Below are 21,974 nucleotides of genomic sequence, written 5' to 3'. Positions count from 1 at the left end.
AAAACACGTCAGCTGAACCTTCCTGCTGAATTGCAGGAGAAAGAATTGCCAACGTTCCTTTTACCCTGCAGTGGCACCTGCAGGAACAGCACCTATACCAGTGATGGACCTGCTCACACCCCAGCAGCCCCAGTGCTCCCACAGCCTGTGCATGAGCTCCCTTGAGCAGGGGAGGGCTGGAAGCTCTCCCAGTGAAATTCAGCTCCTACTGATGCACAGCAAGGAGAAGGTGATGTGAGTTTTGCAGCCAGGGATGCACATGGAATGGGTGTTGAGTGGTGCTGCTGTTGGGAGAGGTGAAGAGAGCTGCTTCTGTCCATTTTACAACAAAACCTCATCAGGCTGGATTAGCCACAGCTTTAATTGGATTGTTAGCACACAGCTGCTAGCAAGGTATGCAACACCATCAATCCTCAGTGACTTAGGTCCATGGCTTATTTTATCCCAGCCACTGCATGTAAAATCAAATTGTGCCCTTCACTGCACTGGTGTAAACCCACAGCACACCAGTACAACCAGCCCAGGGGTCTGAGGATAAAACAAAGGGCACACACACTGACTAACTTCCCAACTTTCAATGTGTTCACAACCAACAAACTGACCAGGGATGTGAAGTCATGATTCCATTTTACTAAAGCCAAGCAAAATCAAGAAAACAAGCACACATGCTCTGCTGGCAGCGTGCTACACAGGTTTGAGGAATAAGCATTACTTGTTTAGTGAAGAAAATTCTTTTTAGCATGTCTCAGGCATTTGGAGATAATGTTCTCCATTTAAACACTGCAGTGGTCTCTGTGTATTAGTAATGCACAGATGTCTGTTCAGAGTGATGCCTTGTTCATTTATTATTTGCTTGTTCTGGAAGTTTTCATGTTTGAAGGGGATGAGAAGGTTACAGGTTTTTTTGTTTACTTTTTTTTTTTATCCTAGGGGAAAAGATTTTCAGATTCTAATGAAAAACAAATGACTCAGTGATGGCGTACAGCATTTCTCTTGTACTATGATTAACTATTGTCAAGAGCAGAAAGCAGAAAAAGTAGATTTTGTTGTGGTTTACTAGTGACATCCATCAGCAATTTCTGCCAATTATCTCTTCAGTGTCTGTACACAGCCCTCACTCCAGATCTTTGCTTACAACCAGGAATCTCAACAACTTCCACGTGTCCTCCCAACCTTGCAATAAAATTAACAAAGAGAACTTAAATTTGAAAGTTACTGGGCATGACAGCATACTTAGAGTTTGAAGGAATGTAGAAGGGAGTGCTGCAAATGAAGACTGATTTTTATATGCTGAAATCAAAACTTCTATAATACACTCAGTGGCCTACAAAAAAAAATATTTAGAACATCCATTTGGAGCGGAATGTTTTGGACTGCATTCTGCTGTCAGAAAACATTGATAAACAATGAAAAACAGAGAAAAACAAATGCTGTGTTGAAATCTCAGAGTTAACCATGACAGCTCTGGAGGCAGAGCACACTGACCTCCTGTGGGGAGGGGATGGAATCTCCTCCTTCAGCACAGAACTTTTCCCAGGCAAAGAGGGGAACAACACCAGAACTTAAGACCCTTTGTCTCCTTCCAGGATTTTATTTTAAGTTTTTGCTTACATAAACTCCTCTGAGACCACCTCAGTGACAACCTCTGAGTGAGACCTTCGGGACTCACACATTCAAAGGGATATCCTTTGCTACATCAGACTGCAGAACTTTTTTCCCCTCTCCAGATATATCTGATCCAACATTAATTCAAGCCAATCTCAGGATCAGACCATCTTCCCACCACTCCAGCACTGACTGAGCAAGATAAACACAAATAATTTGATTCCAAGCTGCACACCATCCCATAAAAACCCCCTCTGCTATAAATTTTGTATTGAATTATATCAGATGTGCTTCCAATTGTTTTTCAATTTATACAGTCTACTCCAAACCAAAAGGTTAACAATCTATTTTTAAAAAATCCTCTGAAAATTAATCTTGTCATTGCTAATATTTGGTGACATTTCCAAAAATAAACAGACACTCCCAGTTAAACTCTCACTTTAACTTTCACTGCCATAACTCAAGAGCAGCTTCAGTGAAAGCCACGAGGCTGCTTTGATGTGAAGTTGTTGTGAAAGGAATTTACACCCACCACAGTCCAGATATCACTCACATGTACCTCGTTAATAAATAATCACAATATAGCTTCTACTTTCAAGAAACACATCCATAAATCCAGGCTGGTTCCAAAACAGCAGCTGTGACATGAGCTCCCCTTGAAGCAGCTTGAGATGGGCAGCTCAGCAACAATTCACATTTGGGTTTGTATTTATTTCCTACACAAACTGCTGCCTGTGCCCGGTGCCTCGAGGGAGTGAATCATCCCAGCTCCCTCAGATACCAACCCTGGCAGGTGAATCACCTGCTGCAGGTGCCCAGCCCTCCCAGATTTCTCAGGCTCACATTTGGATGGATGTGGATGAGCCCAAGGCTGGCTGCCTCAGACTCAGCCCATGGCAGCTCTGCAGTGCACTGAGCACATGCTTCAATTTCCTTGCCTTAGAGCCTGGAAAAGAACATTTTTCAGGATACCTGTTGATAAGAGAGGTGAAGAGATAAATGCTGGGCTCACTTCCAAACGAGCAGGGATCTGCTATTTCCCTCCCAAAGGGAGGGAAGGAAGGAAGGAAGGGAAGGGAAGGAAGGGAAGGGAAGGAAGGGAAGGGAAGGAAGGGAAGGGAAGGAAGGGAAGGGAAGGGAAGGAAGGGAAGGAAGGGAAGGGAAGGAAGGGAAGGGAAGGGAAGGAAGGGAAGGGAAGGGAAGGGAAGGGAAGGAAGGAAGGGAAGGGAAGGGAAGGGAAGGAAGAGCTCATGGAACTCTGGTTCTCTGTCTCACTCCACAACTCCCAGCTGTGGAGCAGGGATCTGCTAAGTCCCTCCAAACTTGGAGGGATCAAGAGCAGCATTTTCCACTGAACTTCCATACAGGGAATAACAGAATTATAGAATGGTCTGGGTTGGAAAGGAACTTATGCAGCTGGGCAAAAGTAGGGATTTATCACTGTATTGCTGCATTTTGCAATCCCAGGAGATAGTTCCATCTGTTTTCTCCACCACCCTTGAGGTAACAGCTCTGGCAGGTCTCATCCCTGCCTTTCCATGATGGCATTTTTGGGATGGGTGGGATGGACATTCCAAGCAGTGTCCATGCCACACACCTGGCTGATGCTGGGGAGTGGGTGCTGCCCAGGCTGAGGTGAAGAGATGTTCTCCAAAGTATTTGGTGGCTGTGGTGCCAGCTTGGCACACACCTCACATCCTCATGTGCTGACCCTTCTGGGCATTTCCCTCCACATGAGCAGCACTTTGCACCATTTATCTCCAAGCACTGGGTGTACCTTCCCTACCAAAGGAGTCTTCTTGCCTGGATTTCACTCCACTGTCCAGGAGTCAGCAGCTCCTGTGGTTTTATCAGGAGGGATCCAGGAAACCACAAAGCTGAACTGTGTGGAAACTGTGTGAAAACTGCCCACCCAGAGCCCACTGCTCCCCTGCTCTCCTCCCAGCACACAGCCCAAGCTGCTCTGGAATCTCTTCCATGTGCCCTCCCATGCTTGAGAAATAAAGGGGGGGAAAGATGCAGTGCTTTTGGGAAGCTGGCTGCCCTACCCCATTAGGATTCTTAGGGAATTCACGCTAAATGATCTTTGCTGATCTGTAAAAACTGGCAGCACACACATTTAATGTATGGGTCCAGTATTAATTCAGCTTGGCCAGGTCCATCCTGAGCAAGAACCTTTCCATTTGCAGCCTGGTGGGTATGACAAGTGCTGTCATGTAGTCATTTCCAGTCTGTTGCCCTTTCTTCCTATGAAGGCTGGATTTTCCCTCCCTCAGGAACCAGACAGGGCAGTTTTAACAGTGCTGCTGCAGCCCAGCATGGACAGAAGGTTAAGACAGGTCTAACAGAGGCACCAGGCAGAAGCTGGACAGGTGAAGGCAACCACAGCTTGTCTTGGAGCTCTGTGAGGCAGGGACAACCTTTAATGCTCTGCATTCCCCTCCAAGCATGACACAAGCCTTTTCTGAGCCCTCAGGAAATAAAGAGCAGCAAATCACCCCATTTTACCAGCACAGCCAGCTCACCTGGCCGTAACACTGCTCCTAAAAAAGCAGGTGAGGGTATGAATCTCAGTATCACACACCCTAAAGCCTGCTGCTGTGCACCAGCAATAAGCACTCAGCTCCTCCAACTTTCCTTAAGGCTTTTTCCCCTCAAGGAAGAAACACTAAGGTAACCACCAAGCCTGCAGAATTCTAAATATCACACACACAATTCTGAGAAAAACAACACAAACTCCTGCCTGGTCCATCAAACCCCAGCCCTGTCTGTAATTGAAGGCAGCCTGAGCCAGGTAGATCGAGGGTCACGCTCTGCTGACCAGCACTGGACCGTGGCTCTTGCTTTGTTTTGCTCCTGGATGAATTCAACTCACAAAAAGGAATTATATTTTCATTGCTGGTTGGCTCAAACCACAGACAGAGCACACATCTTGCAGTTTTACAGCTCCAGTGTCCTCACCACACACACACCTGGTGGGAAAACAGCTAATTTCTGGCACAACAAGCAACTTGGGGAAGTACCAGGCAGCTCCTCAGAACATCTGGCACTGAGGATTACAAACTCAAATGGTGCAGTTAAAGCCTGAGATTTCTGCAGACATTTAAGTCAAAAACTCAAACCTGAACATCAGGAGTGTTTTTATGAAAGCTTTTCCTTTTGACCTCTGAGCTATACAGCATGTACATTTTCTGCACACTGACTTTTATTTGTTTCACTATCAAGGCAGTTAAATCTCCTGCTGGACAACATCACCACATTCCCAGTGACTCTGAGGCGTGATGTGGAGTTGATGGGCACTCCTAAAGGAACAAGGTTCTCATGTCTGATAGAGAACATACAAAAGAATTCCCAATTTCTATCTTGTGGTTTTCTGTATTAAAGAATTGCTTAAGAGCTGACACCTCTGAAAATGAAGGGGAAGAAAAGCAGTTTAAGGGGACAACTGCTAAGCTGAGCTGAGGGACAGCAAGCACAAAAAAGTTGGTGCCTCTGTCTTCACAGCAAAACCAATAAATCTAGAGCACCACAGTAAAATACTCCAGAAAAGCCAATGACATTACATGGACCTAATTTCACATAATTTTAAAAGCCAGAATTGAAGTACAACAACTTTATCCATCGTTCACGTTTCAACATCAGCTTCTCCACCAGGAATCGTTCACACAGCAGTTGAACACAGGCAACAGAAATTTAACTGCCACTTATCCCAGATGATATTAAAGTGCTAAAAATGCTATCTGAGCATTACTATAAAAATACACACACACACATAATATTCCTGTTACTCTGCACGGAACGGAGCATGAGGAGCATGCGGAGTGAACTCCTGCCTAGGATGAGATTTACAGAGGGGAGAAAAAAGCATTTACCGTCTGGCACAGGCGAATTTAACTCGGAAACACTGTGAGATGGGAGCGGTGCCACTCTTGCCGAATGTTTCTTCATCCTCTGGAGCTGCTCTCCTGCTCAGGCGCTCACTCTGGCTCACTCTGCATCGCCCTGGTCCCGAGTACCACAGCAAACACGGGGCTGTGGCTGGTGCCTGGATGTTGTTCTGGAGATGCTGCAGGAGCCTACGAGTACTGATTTGCTGTTTCCCTGGGAAACCATTTGCAACACGTTCAAACAATGCTTGACCCCTGCCAACACTCCTCTTTCATTCAGTTGTGGAGCGCGGCAGATAAAATATAAATGTATCAGCGGCGGCGCCTCGCGGACTCCAAACCGTGGCAGCCCCTTTGCAGGAAATTGGGATTTCACATCAAATCTCTGCGCTGTGCTGGCAACACAGCACAGACAGGAGATTTCTCAGACAACTGCGAGGGAATTATGCAATGCAATTTTCTGGTTCCTTACACTGTGACAATATACGGATGATTATAGTAATTATTTTAAGTAAACTTTGAATAATGGGACTCCTATAGAGCTGCTAAATCAGGAATGCCTTGGGCAAAAGAACAGGTGACATCCAGGTCTGTGTCTGATAATAAAGCAGTGGTATTGCAGGAGGTTCTTCTAACACCCTACAAAAATTGTCACAACCAAGACAGATCTAGAAATATATATACATATATATATATATATATATATATATATATATATAGGCTATGGCTGGTCTACATTTCTTCCTCACTTCCCCTGAGACAGCCAGGACATGTTATGTCTCTCTTTCCCTGACACCTTCTCTCCCTTCTACTTCCTTATTATTACTATTAATATTTTTGGAAGTTGTTCACTTGGAGCAATGGAAAAGTTTCACTGAGCGAAGTGGTGTCAACCCACACAACTTCTGGAACTCTTAGAAGATCTCATCCCCTTGTGCAACCAGCACTGTGCTGGGAGCTTCCTTTGCCAGGAAGTGGTTACTGACACCTGGGTCCAGAGCTCTTCACCAAGAGATCAACTATCAAGTCTTATGCAAGAATTTGTAAGGAGAAACATTTACCATTTATATTCAAGGTGTTTGCTATAGGAACAATGGGAAATAAAAAGGGAACGATCAGAAAGGCAGCTTAGCTCTCCCAGAATCTGCTGGCAAAGTTGCTGAATTTTTAAGGGCACTAGCCCTTTTGTCTATAGTCTTTGTGCTTTTGATAGCAGCTGAGAGTGGAGATTCTCAGCCCAGGGCTTGGTCCTCCTTTCCCCACTATCCCACTAAAGAGGGAAAAGCCACTGGCTCTAGGGAAGGCCAAAGTGGTTTGAAAAGGATGAAGAATAGCTGGGTTAAAATGCTCCAATTTGGGCTTCCTCAAGCACGGTGCTGGAATCCCACAGGATTTACACAATAATGTGTTGTCACTGGGGTGTGTGTGCAAGGACTGGTCCCTTCCCTAACCCTCAGGGAGGACAGGGAAGGAAGCAGAGTCCCAGCTGGAATAATCCTCAGGATGCAGCCACAGCAGAGGATGGCACATGGGAGAACTGTCCTGTGGCATCCTCATGGAAGAGGCAGCCTGAGACTCCACTGTACCCAGAGGGGCAGGAGGGGATTCTTGGGTCCTTGGAGCAACCCACCAGGACATGATCCCTTGATCCTGCCCTGTACATTCCTGTAAAGCTGCTCTCCTGTCCCTCTTTGGGGACTGAGGGGCCTCACTTTTCTCCTGGGGCACAGTGACACAGCAGGGAAGAGACAGTGATTAACCCTATGGAAAGGAGGGACAAAGTACCTCATCCCACTCCCACAGCCATCCCACCCTATGGAAAGAGGGACAAAGCACCTCATCCCACTCCCAAAGCCATCCTACCCTATGGAAAGAGGGACAAAATGCCTCATCCCACTCCCACAGCCATCCCACCCAGTGGGACACATCATGGAAGGAGCACAGGGAAGAGAAATGGTTACAGATGTCTGGTTTTCCAGCCAGCACATCCTGTTCTGAAAGGCTTGGAGATCTCCTTTAGCATCTTCATTATATCCCTGGTGACTCACAAGGCTCTCCACCATGACAGTCTATTCCAAAGCATCAACTGCACTGCCTTGAGCTAACTGGCTTTTACTGCTTATCTGCATTCAGAGGGTTTCCAGCACTGTGTAACAACCACCATTCCAAAGGAAATTATCTTCCCAATTTGCAGAAGGAATTTTATTCTCCTGTCCGAAGTGCTGAGAGTCAGCAGAGTTTGTGATGGAGTAATCACCAGTCAAGTAATTGCTGGCTTCACAATCACAAGGCTCCCTATTAATACATGTCTAGTCCTTGAGCATTTATATAATATAAACAACATAATAATATAATACAGAGATTGCTTTTAGAAAGCCATTTCTGCAAATTGGGGTTTATAATGGAATCATTAATGAACCTTAACAATGGTGAGGATGAAACGCATGAGACAATGTCAGGCAATTCCAGACATTTCTTCCAGACAATTTCAGCACTAACAACACAACGTGACTGAATCTAAGAGCTGCTGCCTTTTTTTATTCAAAGGAGAATCAGCCATTGTTTCAACACTGAGTTAGAAGCCAAATTCAGCTCCTCAAAGCAATCTTTCACATCCTCCCCCCAGCCATCTCAGCTTCCTAAAACAGTTACACAAGAAATGAAAAAGATACAAAACTGCATAAAACTATGTGGAAACGGTACTTAGAACTTCCATCAAAGACTGCAGTTTGATAAGCCTCAGTTCTCAGGCCACACAAGAGTGAGCTTGGGCCATCTATTTCTGCTCCTGCATTTCTGACCCTTCCTCTGTGCTATCTCTGCTCTACCTGTGCTGAAGAAAAGAGTAAAATAACATGGAGTGGAAGAGAGAGGAGGAAGCTCTGTCCCTCTCTGCAATCCACCCACAAGTGCAATGTGATGATTGACTTACCAGGATGGGAGAACAGTTACTCCAAGTAACTACTGCAAGATTACAAGTCAACATAAAATCCACAGACCTGTGCCACCTTACTCACCTTGAGCTCATCCAAGGCACCAGAGAGGGAAAATATGGGGGTTGCCCTCCAAAATTCAAGACTAAACTAAGTTTCCAGGTACCTTTACAGCAGCTCTTCATATGTTGTTTGCTTCAAGTTCTGTGCTTTCAGCCTGGAACATGTTTTAAGTTTTCTTATTCTCAGTGAGATAAATAAACATATAAGGATATATAATAAACAATAAGCATAATAAACAATAAGCAGTAACAGGCTCTGGAGCACAAGTCTGAGGAGAAGCAGCTGAGGGAGCTGGGGGGGAACAGTCTGGAGCAAAGGAGGCTCAGGGAGGACCTTGTGGCTCTGCACAATTCCCTGACAGGAGGGTGCAGACAGGGGAGGCTGGGCTTTGTTCCCAGGGAACAGGGATAGGACAAGAGGAGATGACCTCAAGTTTAGCCAGGGGAAGTTTAGATTGGATATTAGGGAGGAAGATTTCTTCATGGAAAGACTTGTCAAGCCCTGGACCAGGCTGCCCAGGACAATGATTGAGACCCCATCCCTGGAGGGATTTGAAAGATGTGTGGCTCTGACACCTGGGGACACGGGTTAGTGATGAGCTTGGCACTGCTGGGGGAATGGTTGGACTCAATGATCTCAGAAGTGTTTTCCAATCTAAATTATTCTATCATCAATCTCCATACCCAATTATTCTCCCTCAGGATTCCCTATTTGTCAAGGAAGCCTGCAGTGTGAATCACAATCACAGCAGTGCAAACAAGAACCCATGCTGCAGGCTTGCACCCTCCACACCTGCTCCCAGTTAAGGTAAAAACTGATGGGGCACTCACCAAACTCTGGAGACAGACCAGCACCAGCATTATTAGAAAAGGAAATCAGTGAATAAAGTGTGTCTCAGGACAGACTCCTCATGCCAGCCAAGAGTCCTTGTGCATGGAGGCCTCTGCTCCACATCCCATTTGCTCCTCCCCACCCTCCCTGCAGCACTCTGTGTCCCTGGGCTCAGTAAATATTCATCCAGACAGGGCAGGGTGAGGCTGCAAGCTTGCTGACTCACTAACCAGACAGCAAACCAGCCCTGGCAGCAGAGCCAGGGCTGGGGAGTGCTGAATCACATCCACTAACAAGCCTTGCACGCTCCCAGCACAGAGGGGCTGATGCTATCAAAACTCACTCTGCTCCTTGGCTTACCCCACTCTGCTGGCACTAGCTACCACTCATGCATATTTCAGGGACCTGCTGCACAAGCAAAGGTTATTTACTCTTCTCACTGAAGCTGCAAGCACAGCTGGAGTTGAACTGCAGGCAGTCACAGGTTTTCTGATGCAGAGAGGATGGCAGGTGTGGTATCACACACCCAAGGAGGGCAGATCATCACAGCTAAAGGAAAACAGATGCATAAGTGCCTGGAACAATTAATTTCCATGTTGATAAAGGATCCGTCTCATTGGATGCCAAAGTTTGAACCAGCCACACCAACATCTTTATAAAGTGAGTGGTGAGAAAGTGGTAAGGTTAGGAGACAACTCACAGCCTCCTCTTTCACAGGTGTATTATAACCTGGTATTAGCAACTCTGAAGGCAGCCACTTCTTCCCCCTGGCTGTGATGGCAGAAATGTGACTTGCTCCCACCTGCTCATGTGGCTTTTAGATACCCTGGGCAGGGCAGATGCTCCCAATGGTAAGAAGCACAGTGTTGGAATGCTTGATAAAGACATGAAAGTGTTTCTTTGACTTTAACTGATTTTAAAACAGTGCTCAGATCCAAAACTGTGCTGTTTGCTAGTGTTGAACACCACTAGCTACAAGATCCATCTAAAATCCACTTTGCATTTGTCCCTGCAGTCAGCAGGTCAGTCCATTCCCAATCACTAGACTGTAAGACTCTCATAAACAAGACTTTTATTAGTTCTTCCAGGCTGAGCCTGTGTTTTTAAGATGACAAGCTAAATGGCCATTATCAAGTTCATTTTATCCCACTGGAATACAAATTAGATGCAAGATGCAGAAGAGACAAACAGTCAAACTGAGATCAAAACCGATGTATCCTACAAAGGAATTTTTATGTACAGTGAAGTCAAGACTTCAGTTTGAACTTTCACTTGCTTCTAGCAAAATCAGAAACATGCAGCAAATGCTTCTTGAACAACTCAATCCAAAACAACTTCCAAGGCTTGCAGATAAAGAACCCTTCACCTCTCTGCCATGCCCAGTCATGTTATATGGATTTTAAAGAATCAAATTCTCAAGTCCTTACTTTGTCTGAGCTCTCACTGGCTTAAAAACTGTTGGATATCCCTGCTCACCATTGAGAAAATCAGCAAAGGATTTGATTGCCAGGCAGGGGAGGGTCCTCCAGCCCCACCAGTGTGTGCCACAATCTTGGCACCAAAGATGCTAAACCAGATCCAAAAGTGACTCCTCATAAGCAGGTGTGAATTAAGTGAGAATGTTCACATTGAAAGCACTCTACATTCTTGTATGTTTTGTCCACTGAGGCAAAACTGGACTTTAGCCAGAATTTCCTGTATTTTGCAAATGCCAAGAAGTAGAGCAACTCTCTAAAATCTCACCTGATGACTGCAAGAAACACCTACTAAACCTGAAGCAATTTTAATGCCCTTGGGGGTTGCATGTTTGTACACTGATCTCTGGTTGACATTAACATGAGCTGCTATTTTCAGTGAATCAGCCCAGGAACTCACTCTTTAATACCCTGATTTTGTAACAGAAGAACACAATGTGATCTATTTTTAGCCTCCCCTAGCAGGCAAGTCCTGGAAATAAGATAAACAGCACCAGCCAAACGTCCACTCCAAGATGACAACGTGAAGATGGGCAGGGGTGCTGCAGGACAGCAGCTCCCACACCACTGAAACCACTGCAAAACACTCAGACCACCTATGGGGATTTTTGAAGGAATTTTGAATGATTTACAGGTGGGACCTCTGAGTTTTTAGATGATGTGGTTTATTTTCTTATCTTCTATGTAGGCAGGAAGGGTGAGTTCAGCTCACAGCTTCACTGCATGGCTCAGAAGGTCACAAGACCCTTAGTTGCAAGACCTTTTAGGGATTTATTCATCAATAAGACACTGCCAATAAGGATATTTATGGTTTTGACCCAATCCTTAAATTTTTGTCTTAAGGACTCATGCTACAGTGTAAGCATTCTAAGCCAATCATGTTATGACACCTACAGTGCTGCATTCTAAAACCCTTGTTTACCTCTGTAACAACTTTTATTTTTTCTGTATCTTAAACTCTAAAACTCTAAACTTCCCTTCACTTAACATGTCTCTGCTTTAAACTACAAATCCACATTCTCACTTCTAGCACCTAAGTTTGGAAGCCTCTTCCAAGGTCTCAGATCAAATCCTGTGTTTCATTCTAAGCTTTGGCTTACAGGCCCAAAGCTCTGAGAGTTTTCCTTGCATTTTGGATTCCAACAACCACCCACAGCCAGTGGTCTCTTGGCTGCTGATGCCCTGGAGTGGCTACCTAGAAAGGAGGCTAGACAAGATTAAGAGAATAAGAGTAGGTATTTATTAAAGGTTTCAATAGGCACACCTTGGGCAGTCAGAGCCTCTGAGGGGCTACACCCAAGCTGGGCAATGGTCTCGAGTTTTTCAGACAATTTTAAGTTGGATCCATTTACACATCAGGGGTTAATCCTCCAATTGCAGCTTCAGGTAATGAAGTCATACACCCCCAGTTTGCTTCCCCTGCCAAATTCGCTTTTATTTACGCTTTTGGGCCTGAGGCTGGAGGGAATCCTTGGATTTCAGGCCTAGAGGGGTTGTTTTGTCTGACCAAAATGTGAAGACAATTAACTAACACTTTATATGGAGTTTAGAGTAATACAGTATAGAATTTGAAAAATATAAAAGCTAAAATCCTAATGCATCGCTACCAGTGGCCAGGTCCTCTGTCACAGAATGGTTTGGGTTGGGAGGGACCTTTAAATCTCATTTAATTCAGCCCTCTGCAATGAGCAGAGACATCTTCAACTGCATCAACCACACCACATGTTGGTGTTTCAGCCTAATGGGAGTCCCACCTTGACCCTGCTTTGTCCAGCTCCTTCCCCTCTGCCTCTGGACCTAAGGAGATGCACCTGAAACCCAAAAATACCTGATGATTCCCTCACCCCTCCCTCCACAAGCACTCAGTAGCAACATCTTCTGCTACAGTGCTTTTGGGAATATTTTTTATTTACTAAGTGATTTTATAGACCTGACAACCAGAGTGCTCCTAGGAAGCACAAGGATTAAATTTTCAATTAAAATAAAACCTCAGGTTTTCCTTAATCACGCAAATTTTGCAACATAAACCACCCACCCACAAGGATCAGGAAATACATGATGATGTCTCCAGAGCTGGAAAAGCAGCTTCTTAGGCTTTTTATTCTGCTGGAATATAGAAATATCATACAGCTAGAAATATTAAAGTTTTAATGCAATTAAAGATGGAAGGAAAAAAAATTAATTGTGAGCATGGAGAGCAATTCTTCAATTTTAATAAAAGTCACACAGTGTTTCATGGAAACAGCAAATGTATCAACTATGATGCATCTTCAATATTTTGCTTCAAAGAAGGAAAAAAAATGTAAGAAAAAAAATATTGATGTACCCTAAGCAACCTGCGATAGTGGAAGGTGTCCCTGCCCATGGCAGGGGGTTGGAATGAGGTGAGCTTCAATGTCCCTTCCAACCCAAACCATTCTGTGATAATTTCAGGTTGACAAAAATATTAAAAAGTTACCTCCAGCATTAGAAAACTCATTCACATTTACAGAAGAATCAGAAGGAAAGGAAAATTGCTCAGTGAAAAACCAGAAAGGAAATTTTTCTTTAAAGAGAGACTTTTTTTATGCCCACAGTTACTGGTCTCAGAGCCTCTGCCAAGCTGGATGGATCCTAATCCTGAAACACCAAGACAAAATGTGTTTAGTACCCCATCGTGAATTTCATCTATGGAGCTTTACCCACAGCCAGGCGTGGTGAAGAGCAAGAAATTCAAGGGGAACACACAGAAATCTCACCTGGAGCATGCACAGACCCCATTTGAGAAAGCAGAGCTCACCAGGCTCCCTACAACCCACCTCTTCTGCTGGAAGTAGAATTATTTTGGTGACCTTTAAGTTCCCTTCCAATCTAACCCATTCTCTGGTTCTGTGATCTGACCATTTGAGAAGCAGTGGTGGCAGCAGGGCAAGGCCACAAGCTTCTGAAAAAATCAAGATCCGGGCATTCCCCAACCTGCATTTCAAACTCCTTCCACTTTTTAAGAGTTTAGGAGAAAGGTTCCTACTTCACCCTGGCCACTCTGAAACTCCCTGGCAGTAAAACACAGCCCAAGCAGACAACCAGCACTCAGTCTGCTCAATAACAAAGCATAAATCGAGTATCCATTCCAAATATCCAATGCAGCCTTTCCAGACAGGATAATAAAATCAAATGCCCAACACTTCTATTGTGGTTTTTTTTTTCCCAAGGAAAACAGCTTGGATGTAATTGCATGTCAGGTAATTATTTGCCTTCCCAATGTTTTATTAACAAAGCTGCCGGGAGTGAAATAAGCTGTCTCCATTTTCTGGTTCTGCAATTATGAAGTGCCTCTTCTTTACCACAAGAGAGCTTTTGAGTTGAGAAAACTTCCATTTTGTGCTTGTCATCGTGACTGTAGAGCATGTCAGTGTGGCAGTAAATCACTTCTCATATTTGCTGTGTTTTGGGTAGCCAGCAGTTAATGAGATGGCTTAAGGCTTCTTTCAATACCATAAATCAGAATTGCATAGCAGGCTAGAAATCCAGGGCTGGCCAGTCCCAAAATTTAGCCACCAGCATGTTCCTGTCTAGGCAGGTTCTGTGGTAGGAATAGGATCTTGCATCATCCACCACTGCAACCCCTACCACTCCAGATGGCATCAGAAAGTTTCTGGGATGAAGAAATAGAAATAATTATTAAGGAAAATTACAACAGAAGATGAAGTTTGTTGCCTTGTTAGTGGTGCTGCATTCCATTTCCCAGCCCTTCTGATTTTAAAGTCTGGGTGCAGAATCCCCAGAGCTTTTGAAGCCAGATCTGAAGCTTCAGCAAAGATGTGAAAATACATAAGAGCAATCAGAAGTCTTAAAGAAAAATCCCATATCTGTGTGTGGGGTCAAACAACTTCAACAAGACAGAGGGGAGACAGAAAATCAGAGAACAGCTTGGGTTGAAGGGGACCTTAAAGATCATGTGGTCCCAGCCATCCTCATGTGCATTTTCCTGCCCAAAAGGAAGGGTTCATTAGGCATGTAATGTAGACAAGGCCAGGACCAGGAGGCTTTAATTGCATTAATGGGAAGTTCAGCGGGACAGCAGGTCAGCTGTTCCACAAGGAGCACAGTGAAGCACTAAATGGGATGATGCCAGGCAGAAAGCTCCCAGCGCTGGAAGATTTTCAGACCAGGATGCCCTGGGATGGATGAAGCGGAGTTGAACAGCTCAGAGCAGCTCCATTTTCCAAAAGTCAGCCATGGCAACAGGCTGCTCAGGGAATTGGTGGAGTCCCCATCCCCGGAGGGATTTCAAAGCCCTCTGGATGTGGCACTTGGGGACATGGGCTGGTGGTGGGTTGGCAGTGCTGGGGGAGCAGCTGGACTGCAGGATCTTGGAGGTATTTTCCAACCCAAATCACTCAGTGACTCTGTGACTCAACCTCTATTCATGGAGCTAATAACAAAGAGGTGCTAATAATAAAGACCAGCTATTATTAGCTGGGCTGACAAGGAAAGCTAGGGTGAAGGGAGCCTGCTGAGAGCTCAGAATGGGTGTCAGAAGTAGAATGCTCTGTAGAATTCCCAGAGAAGCATCCCACCACTGCATTCAAATCACTGCAGGTGCTGTTTTCCACTCTCTGCAGAACAGGGAATGCAAGACCACTGCTAAGGTAATGTTAGAAAAGCTGTCAGCAAGCACCATTTATTATTCATTATTTGTGTGTCTTCTTTGGAAGGAATGGATACCTGAAAGTCAAAACAGCCTCACACCCACCAGCACCAGACAATTACGGAAGATTCCTGAGGGAAATGTGAAGTTTTGGGAAAGGCTTTTATGACAGAGCATCAGGGATCCACAGGGTAGGACACAAGCTCTGCGTGCCAGCCTGACACTGAACACACAGAGCTGTAGCTTTTGAAGGAAAAGTGACCAAATCCTGATTCAGTGGCTGGTTCTGTTTAAGACCCTACTGTAAGATTAATTTCCAGTGGCTCCTGAGAGTTAAACAGAAAATCTACCTCCCCCTGGTTTCTACTATTTTAATTAAAAGTGTTTTAATTTTCCACTTTAAGTGCTGACCTAATTGAAAGGTGCCTTTGCTCCTGCAAAATTCCACCTACATCACTTTACTGATGGTGAAACAACAGCCCAAAATCTCAGCTGGAAGACATCAGCCCTGCTCCTCCACAGCCAGGCTTAAATAATTGTGGTTATAAAGGCTCAGCACCAAACATTTTCCAGCACCCACAGAGTCATCTGAAATCTGTGATCTGAGTGTCAAAGTCCATCAGCAAGGAGGATGCTCATGTGTACCTGGTCCAGCAGAGAGAGATCCCATGTGAGTCTAATTTCCCCTTTTTTTTGCCCTTCATAATTTAATTCTCCCTCTTTTTTTGCCCCTCAAATCCACTTTCTGAAAAAAAAAACAAAAAAAAACCCCAACAAATAAAACCAGATGACAAATACAAACATAACCAGTGCTGCACCTCAAGAGAATTCTTTTGAACAGTAGCAACTTTTTGAATTTTCTAGAAGAAATTATCTGTGAATTATTGGAAAAAACAGTAAAATCCTTGCACTGTAGAAATTAAAAATTTGGGCACTCAGAAATCTCCAACCAATTGTGAATGTTTCTTGCCTAATCTTCACCTAATCCTCCTTAATACCTTTCAGTGTGAATCTCTGCTACGTGCAACATCTTATTAGCAAGACAATAAAGATAACACAAGAAAAGTCACTGAGCAGCATTAGGGGATTAAGGGAGGATTAAACAGTCGTGACACAAAGAAAATGTTGAAGCTGAGTATTCACCATAATTAGTCTGGTACCTCATACTCTCCCTGGGTCAATTACCCAAGTGTCTGGATGGACTGGGTGGGATGAGAGCAGACAGGACTCAGGCATTGTCTCATGACTGGTGATGGTTTGAAAGAGGGCCATGGACTCTGTTCTAAACATACACAACAAGCTGAGCGAGGAGGAGATAATTAAACTGGATTTTAATAAGAAATTCCTCCCTGTGAGGAGGCTGAGACCCTGGCACAGGGTGCCCAGAGAAGCTGTGGCTGCCCCTGGAACCCAGGAAGTGTCCAAGGCCAGGCTGGATGGAGCTTAGAGAACCCTGGGATAGTGGAAAGTGTCCTTGTCCATGGCAGGAGTCTGGAATTGGATGGTCTTAAAAAGTTAATTCCAACCCATTCTGTGATATATATCAGAAAATGGGTGGTAAAAGTGAAACAGGCTTTTCCTGGAGAGATCCTGCATTTCTTCAGGATGATTATATCTCCTAGTATATATATCTGGGTATATATACTAGGCATATATTATATAGTATATATTATACCTAGTATATATACTAGGTATAATACCTAGTATTATACTTCCTAGTAATGTGGTTTTATGGGTATGTCTCTTTCCCAGAGAGGAACTGGCAGGCCCATGCACTACAAAACCCTTCCAGGGGTACTTGGAGAGCTCACCCTCCCCACAGCCATCCCCACCTGGGGTGGGGAAGCAGGAACACCTCCACAGTGACAGTAGAAGCCCAGTCAGACCAGATTTACCTGGTGGATATGGGGAGTATTTATATGAAAAGTCTGCCCAGGTCCTCAGGCCACTCCCAGAACTGAGTGGCACTTCCAAACAAGGTGGTTCCAAGTGAAACTGATCTCCAGAAAGGAGATCCCTGCTGCCTCCCAGTTCCCAGGGGAGATGCCTTGGGAAGGCTGACCTGGAACAGAGGCTGGATGGAGCAAAAGAATAAAGGAGGGATTTATTACAAGGATCTCCTCAATGGATCCACCTTGGGCAGCACAAGAGCCCAGCCAGGGCTGCACCCAAGATGAACCAAAATGGCCCCAAAATGCACGAGCGGTCATGGGGTCTCTCCCTTTGATCAGTTCTGCTCCATTTGCACCTTGCAGTTCATTGTCCCATTCCAGCTTTAGCCCAGGCAGTCCCACCCTGCTTGTTTTTCTCTCTCCAGCCCACGGTGTTTGTGCTCTTGTGCTGAGATTTGGATCATTTGTCCTTGGTGCCCAGCTGGAGCAGGAATTGTTTTGTCTCCCTGCTCTGTGCAGAGAGCTCACCATCCCCTGATATGAAGCTCAGAAACACATACTAAAGCAGTAGAGAATCTGAAAAATATAAAAGCTAAAACCTGAGCCATCAGGGGGAGTGATGTACCCCTGCTTTCACTGGCTCCCTGAGCCAGGCTTTGCAGGACCCGAGATCTGCACCAGCAAAACCCAGTGGCCACCCACAGCCTTGAAAGGCCAGTGCACTCTATCCTTTTAAAAATCCACCCTGAATCTGAAATAAATTCTTACTCAGTACTTAAAATCAAGTCTATTTACTGCCACAGAGCATAGTATTGATCTGGCCCTGGTTGAACTTGTCAGAGGTAAATCAGAGTCTGTGGCAGGATTCTATGGAGTTGTTGCAAAGCCCATCTCTTGTTAGGGAACGAGCTGTGCTCTCAGAACTCGATCCCCAACAATTATTGTGGCACCCAGGGGTTCCCTTACATCCCCTGCCCCTCTGCTCTCAGTACCTGATTGTCATGGATTATCAGAGATTATTTGGCCAGAGCAGGCCAAATTTACATTCCCTGAGATACTCATCAGGGGAAACACAACTTTCCACAGCCTGTGGGACAGAGCTGCTCTATCAGCTCTTATTTCTAAACACCTTTTTTGGTTGCCCCTTTTTTCCAAAATTTTTCAGGACCTGAAATCCATGTCAGTGAAAAGACAGGGTTTTTAAAGACCTTTTTTCTTTCCCCTGATGACTGCCTGGCAATGTTTTACCCCAGCCTTGCAATAGGTCAGAGCACAACATTTGATATCAAAATATTTGATATCAAATATTTTTGATATCCAGTGCACAAAAGGGCTCCTTGCAGTAAGTGCTCTCTGGGGGACATGGGGATCATGATTAATCATAGAATAACAGAAATAATAAATGATTTAGTAAATTCTTTAAGGTTGGATGAGAACTCTCATGGAGTCCAACCATTAACCCAGAACCACTGTGCCCACCACTAAACACTGTCCACAGATTTTGCATTTATTTTGAACATTTTCAGGGATGGTGATGCCACTGCTGTCCTGGGCAGCCTATTCCAAATCCTGACCACCCTTTTAGTGGAGAATTTTTTCCTAATACCCAATCTAAACATCCCTTGGGACAACTTGAGGCCGTTTCCTCTGGTCCTGCCACTTGTTACGTTGGAGAAGGAACCAAACCCCACCTACACCCTGGTGGTCAGGAAGCAGCACTCCAGGGATAATAGGAATGCAGGAATATGGTGCAGAGGCCCTGGAAGACCACACAGACTCTTCTGCTTCCTACAGATGTGTCCTGACAGCAAGAAAACCTTGCATTAGTTTTTCCATGCATGTCAAATGCCTGTGGGCCTCTCTCTGCAGGAACTTGGTGCAAATGCAGATTCCTGGCAGGCTCAGTCAGACTGAACACACTTTTTACTCTCTCCACCAAAACTTCAAGAGCATGAAGAAGGAAAAAAAAAAAAGGAAAAAAGGGAAAAACAGATCTCTATGTGTCATGCTGCTCACCTGAGCCTTCCCAGCTTGCAGCTCACCCAGCAACTCAAGTCTGCATTCAGTGGGCACAAAAACTGCTCTAATGATTCAGAATACCCAGTGGACTTTCCCTGAGGACCTCCAAGTCGCCCTGTTCTGCTCCAGCTCTGTTACAAGTGGAGCTGGCTGACCTCCCTCACACCATGCTCTCTTTTGAACAGCAGCTTTTCCCTCAGGGATTGTCCCACCAGTGGTATTTTGAGCTGGTTTTACTCCATGATACACCACCCAGGATGGTTTTCCCTGCTCCCAGGAATCCTGTTCCAGGAGAGCTTCTCCAGCTCCTCTCCTGGGGTTTGAAGCAACTCAGCATTAATTTATCAATTACTGCAAAAGGACATTGCAGAGGGTTTCATTTCACTTGTTCTTTCACCAATCCTTTCTCTGTTCCATGTGTTCCCCTGTCGCCTGCCCTGTCCATTGCAGGATCTGGGTTGTTTAACATGACTCTCCTGGGTGACAAAAGCAATATATAAAAGTATAGAAGAATCTGGGCATTGCTCTGACCCAGGTGCAGCATCTTGCACTTGGTCTTGTTAAACTGTGTGAGATTTCCTTGCCTCGACCAGGTAACCCCAGAATTGAGGAGTGATGCTGAGCTGGGCCCTTATATGGGGAAAAGGAAAGTTGTTTTGAAATTGATCCCCAAACAACCTTGTGATGGTTTTGTTGGGGTAAGAGGGGAGCTGAAAAACAGAAGAACAAATGGCCGAGCATGCACAGCCCATGAACTAAGTTTGGAAATTGATAAAGAAACACAGCCCTCATTCCTTCCAGAGGAGCACAAGCTCCTGAGTTCCAGGCTCAGGAACTCCTGGTCCTCGCCAGACCAGATCCACCCTGAAGGATCCCAGAAGGAGCAGCAGGAGGGGGCTGGCAACAGAGGAAGCTTTCAGAAACCCCATAAGCCAAATTCAGCTTTAACCTCCTCTCTCTGTAATCCCTGCTTGCTTAAAGTAGCTGTGTAAACACTGTTCCCAAGGAGGGAAAAGCTGTGTTGGGAAATGCAGACTGAGGCAGCTGCTCTTCCTCCAGCAGAGCTCAGAGCAGTGGAACAGGATGCCAAGTACTTCTCTTGGCATAGGAGCACACAGGAGGCTTGGAAGAAGTTGGAGGCTCTTGAGCTAACAAAGAAAACCTGTTTTGGACACTCTTTCTGCTTGATACTCTGAGTATGTTCAGATTTTGTAGAGCAGAGCCCTGGGTAACACAGCTGTAAACAGAGAAATGCAGCAGCCACATCCTCTGAGGCTTTTAATCATCTTCTACCTGTGCCTTCCTAACCAGGGGCACAATTTAATTACAAAGGCACAGCTGCCAAAAACACAGGCAAAAGCCCAGAACTATTTTTCGTGGTGGCAGGTAAAGCAAGTATTTCTCTTTGCAGTGTCAACAAGCATCTATCAAACTGGCCCCTCTTCTGTCATTCCTTCCCTTCCAGCTGCAGCTCCCTCTTATTCTGCTCCCAGGCAATTCACACATGGGGTTTTTTCCCTAAAGCACAAAGCAAATTGAAGCACAAAATTGATGTCAGCAATCTGGTGGGATTTGGCCACTCCTTCCACTTGCAGAGCCCTTTTTCCCAACTTATCCCAGAGCAAGATGAACCCTTTAGGAGACTACAGCAGAACAAATCCATCACCTCCCTTGATGATGCTCAGTTGCATGAGCTGCCAGGGCATGGGTAAAGTTGCCACAAGGGCCACACTCTTTGATGATCATCCTGCTGTGTTTCTAGAAATTCCTTAACTAGAGAAGATTAATGGTTTCCTGGCCCATTTCCCAAGGCCTTCCTGGCTCAGCACCTTGGAAGCATGAAGGTGAGGGCAGAGCTGCTAAACAATCCATCCTTTGGTGCTCAGCAGAGTGTGCTGAGGGCAAAAAACCAGGCTGGAAAGCATCAGGCAGGGCTCTTGTCCTGGACTGTCAAGCAAATTGTATTCTATTTGCCATCTGTACGGCAGTGGTCTTCTCTTCAGTGGGAAGTTTTCCTTATCTCATTCACAATCACTCCTCCCTCGGGAGGGAACATTTGCTGATAACAGCTATTGAATGTCCCTGCATGGCTGATAAGAACTACAGCATCCCATTGGGAGATGTGAGCCCAGAGGGAGGAGCCAAGCATTCCTACCTGGATATAATCTGGAGATTCTGGAACACCAGCACAGCTTCTCCACTGGATTCCCCAGAGGAACAGCAGCTGTCTCTTCTTCCACTGGATCTTCAGAGGATGACTACGCCCTTTTCTACAGGACCCCTGCTCCAGCAGAACCAGCCCTGACACTGCAGGAGGGCTGAGCCACAATTCCAATGGGACTGCCACCAACACCCTGACCCACAGGGTGTCAGGTTGGGTTCTCACTCTGTCAGTGCTGTTTTCGTTTACTACATTGTTTATTTTATCTTTTGATTTTCTTCCCTAACAAAGAACTGTTATTCTTGCTTCCATATTTTTTTGCCTGAGAGCCCCTTAATTTAAAATTTATAGCAATTCAGAGGGAGGGGGTTTACATTTTCCATTTCAGCAGAGGCTCCTGCCTTCCTTAGCAGACTCCTGTCTTTCCAAACCAAGACCAACCAGTTCCCAGACCAAGCCAGTCCCTCTGAGCTTTAAC

At 45.2% G+C, this 21,974-nt stretch overlaps 1 protein-coding gene across 3 annotated transcripts in view; it reads right to left on the bottom strand.

Moving 5' to 3' along the window:
* SLC35F4 (solute carrier family 35 member F4) overlaps nt 1-21,974 on the bottom strand; it is a 128,512-nt gene that overhangs the window by 38,477 nt on the left and 68,061 nt on the right. The window contains exon 1 of one of the 3 annotated variants that reach the window (XM_064715857.1): nt 5,478-5,572. The exons of the other annotated variants lie outside the window; for them this stretch is intronic. Within the exon in view, the coding sequence (XP_064571927.1) occupies nt 5,478-5,553 (76 nt within the window). The 5' untranslated portion in view covers nt 5,554-5,572. Of the gene's footprint in view, nt 1-5,477; nt 5,573-21,974 lie in introns of those variants that run through there. 3 annotated transcript variants of the gene reach the window in all.

Source organism: Zonotrichia leucophrys, chromosome 5, assembly GCF_028769735.1.
Source record: "Zonotrichia leucophrys gambelii isolate GWCS_2022_RI chromosome 5, RI_Zleu_2.0, whole genome shotgun sequence".
Lineage (NCBI taxonomy): Eukaryota > Metazoa > Chordata > Aves > Passeriformes > Passerellidae > Zonotrichia > Zonotrichia leucophrys.
Note: the sequence above shows the minus strand (reverse complement) of the source record. Positions and strands in the feature narration are given on the sequence as shown.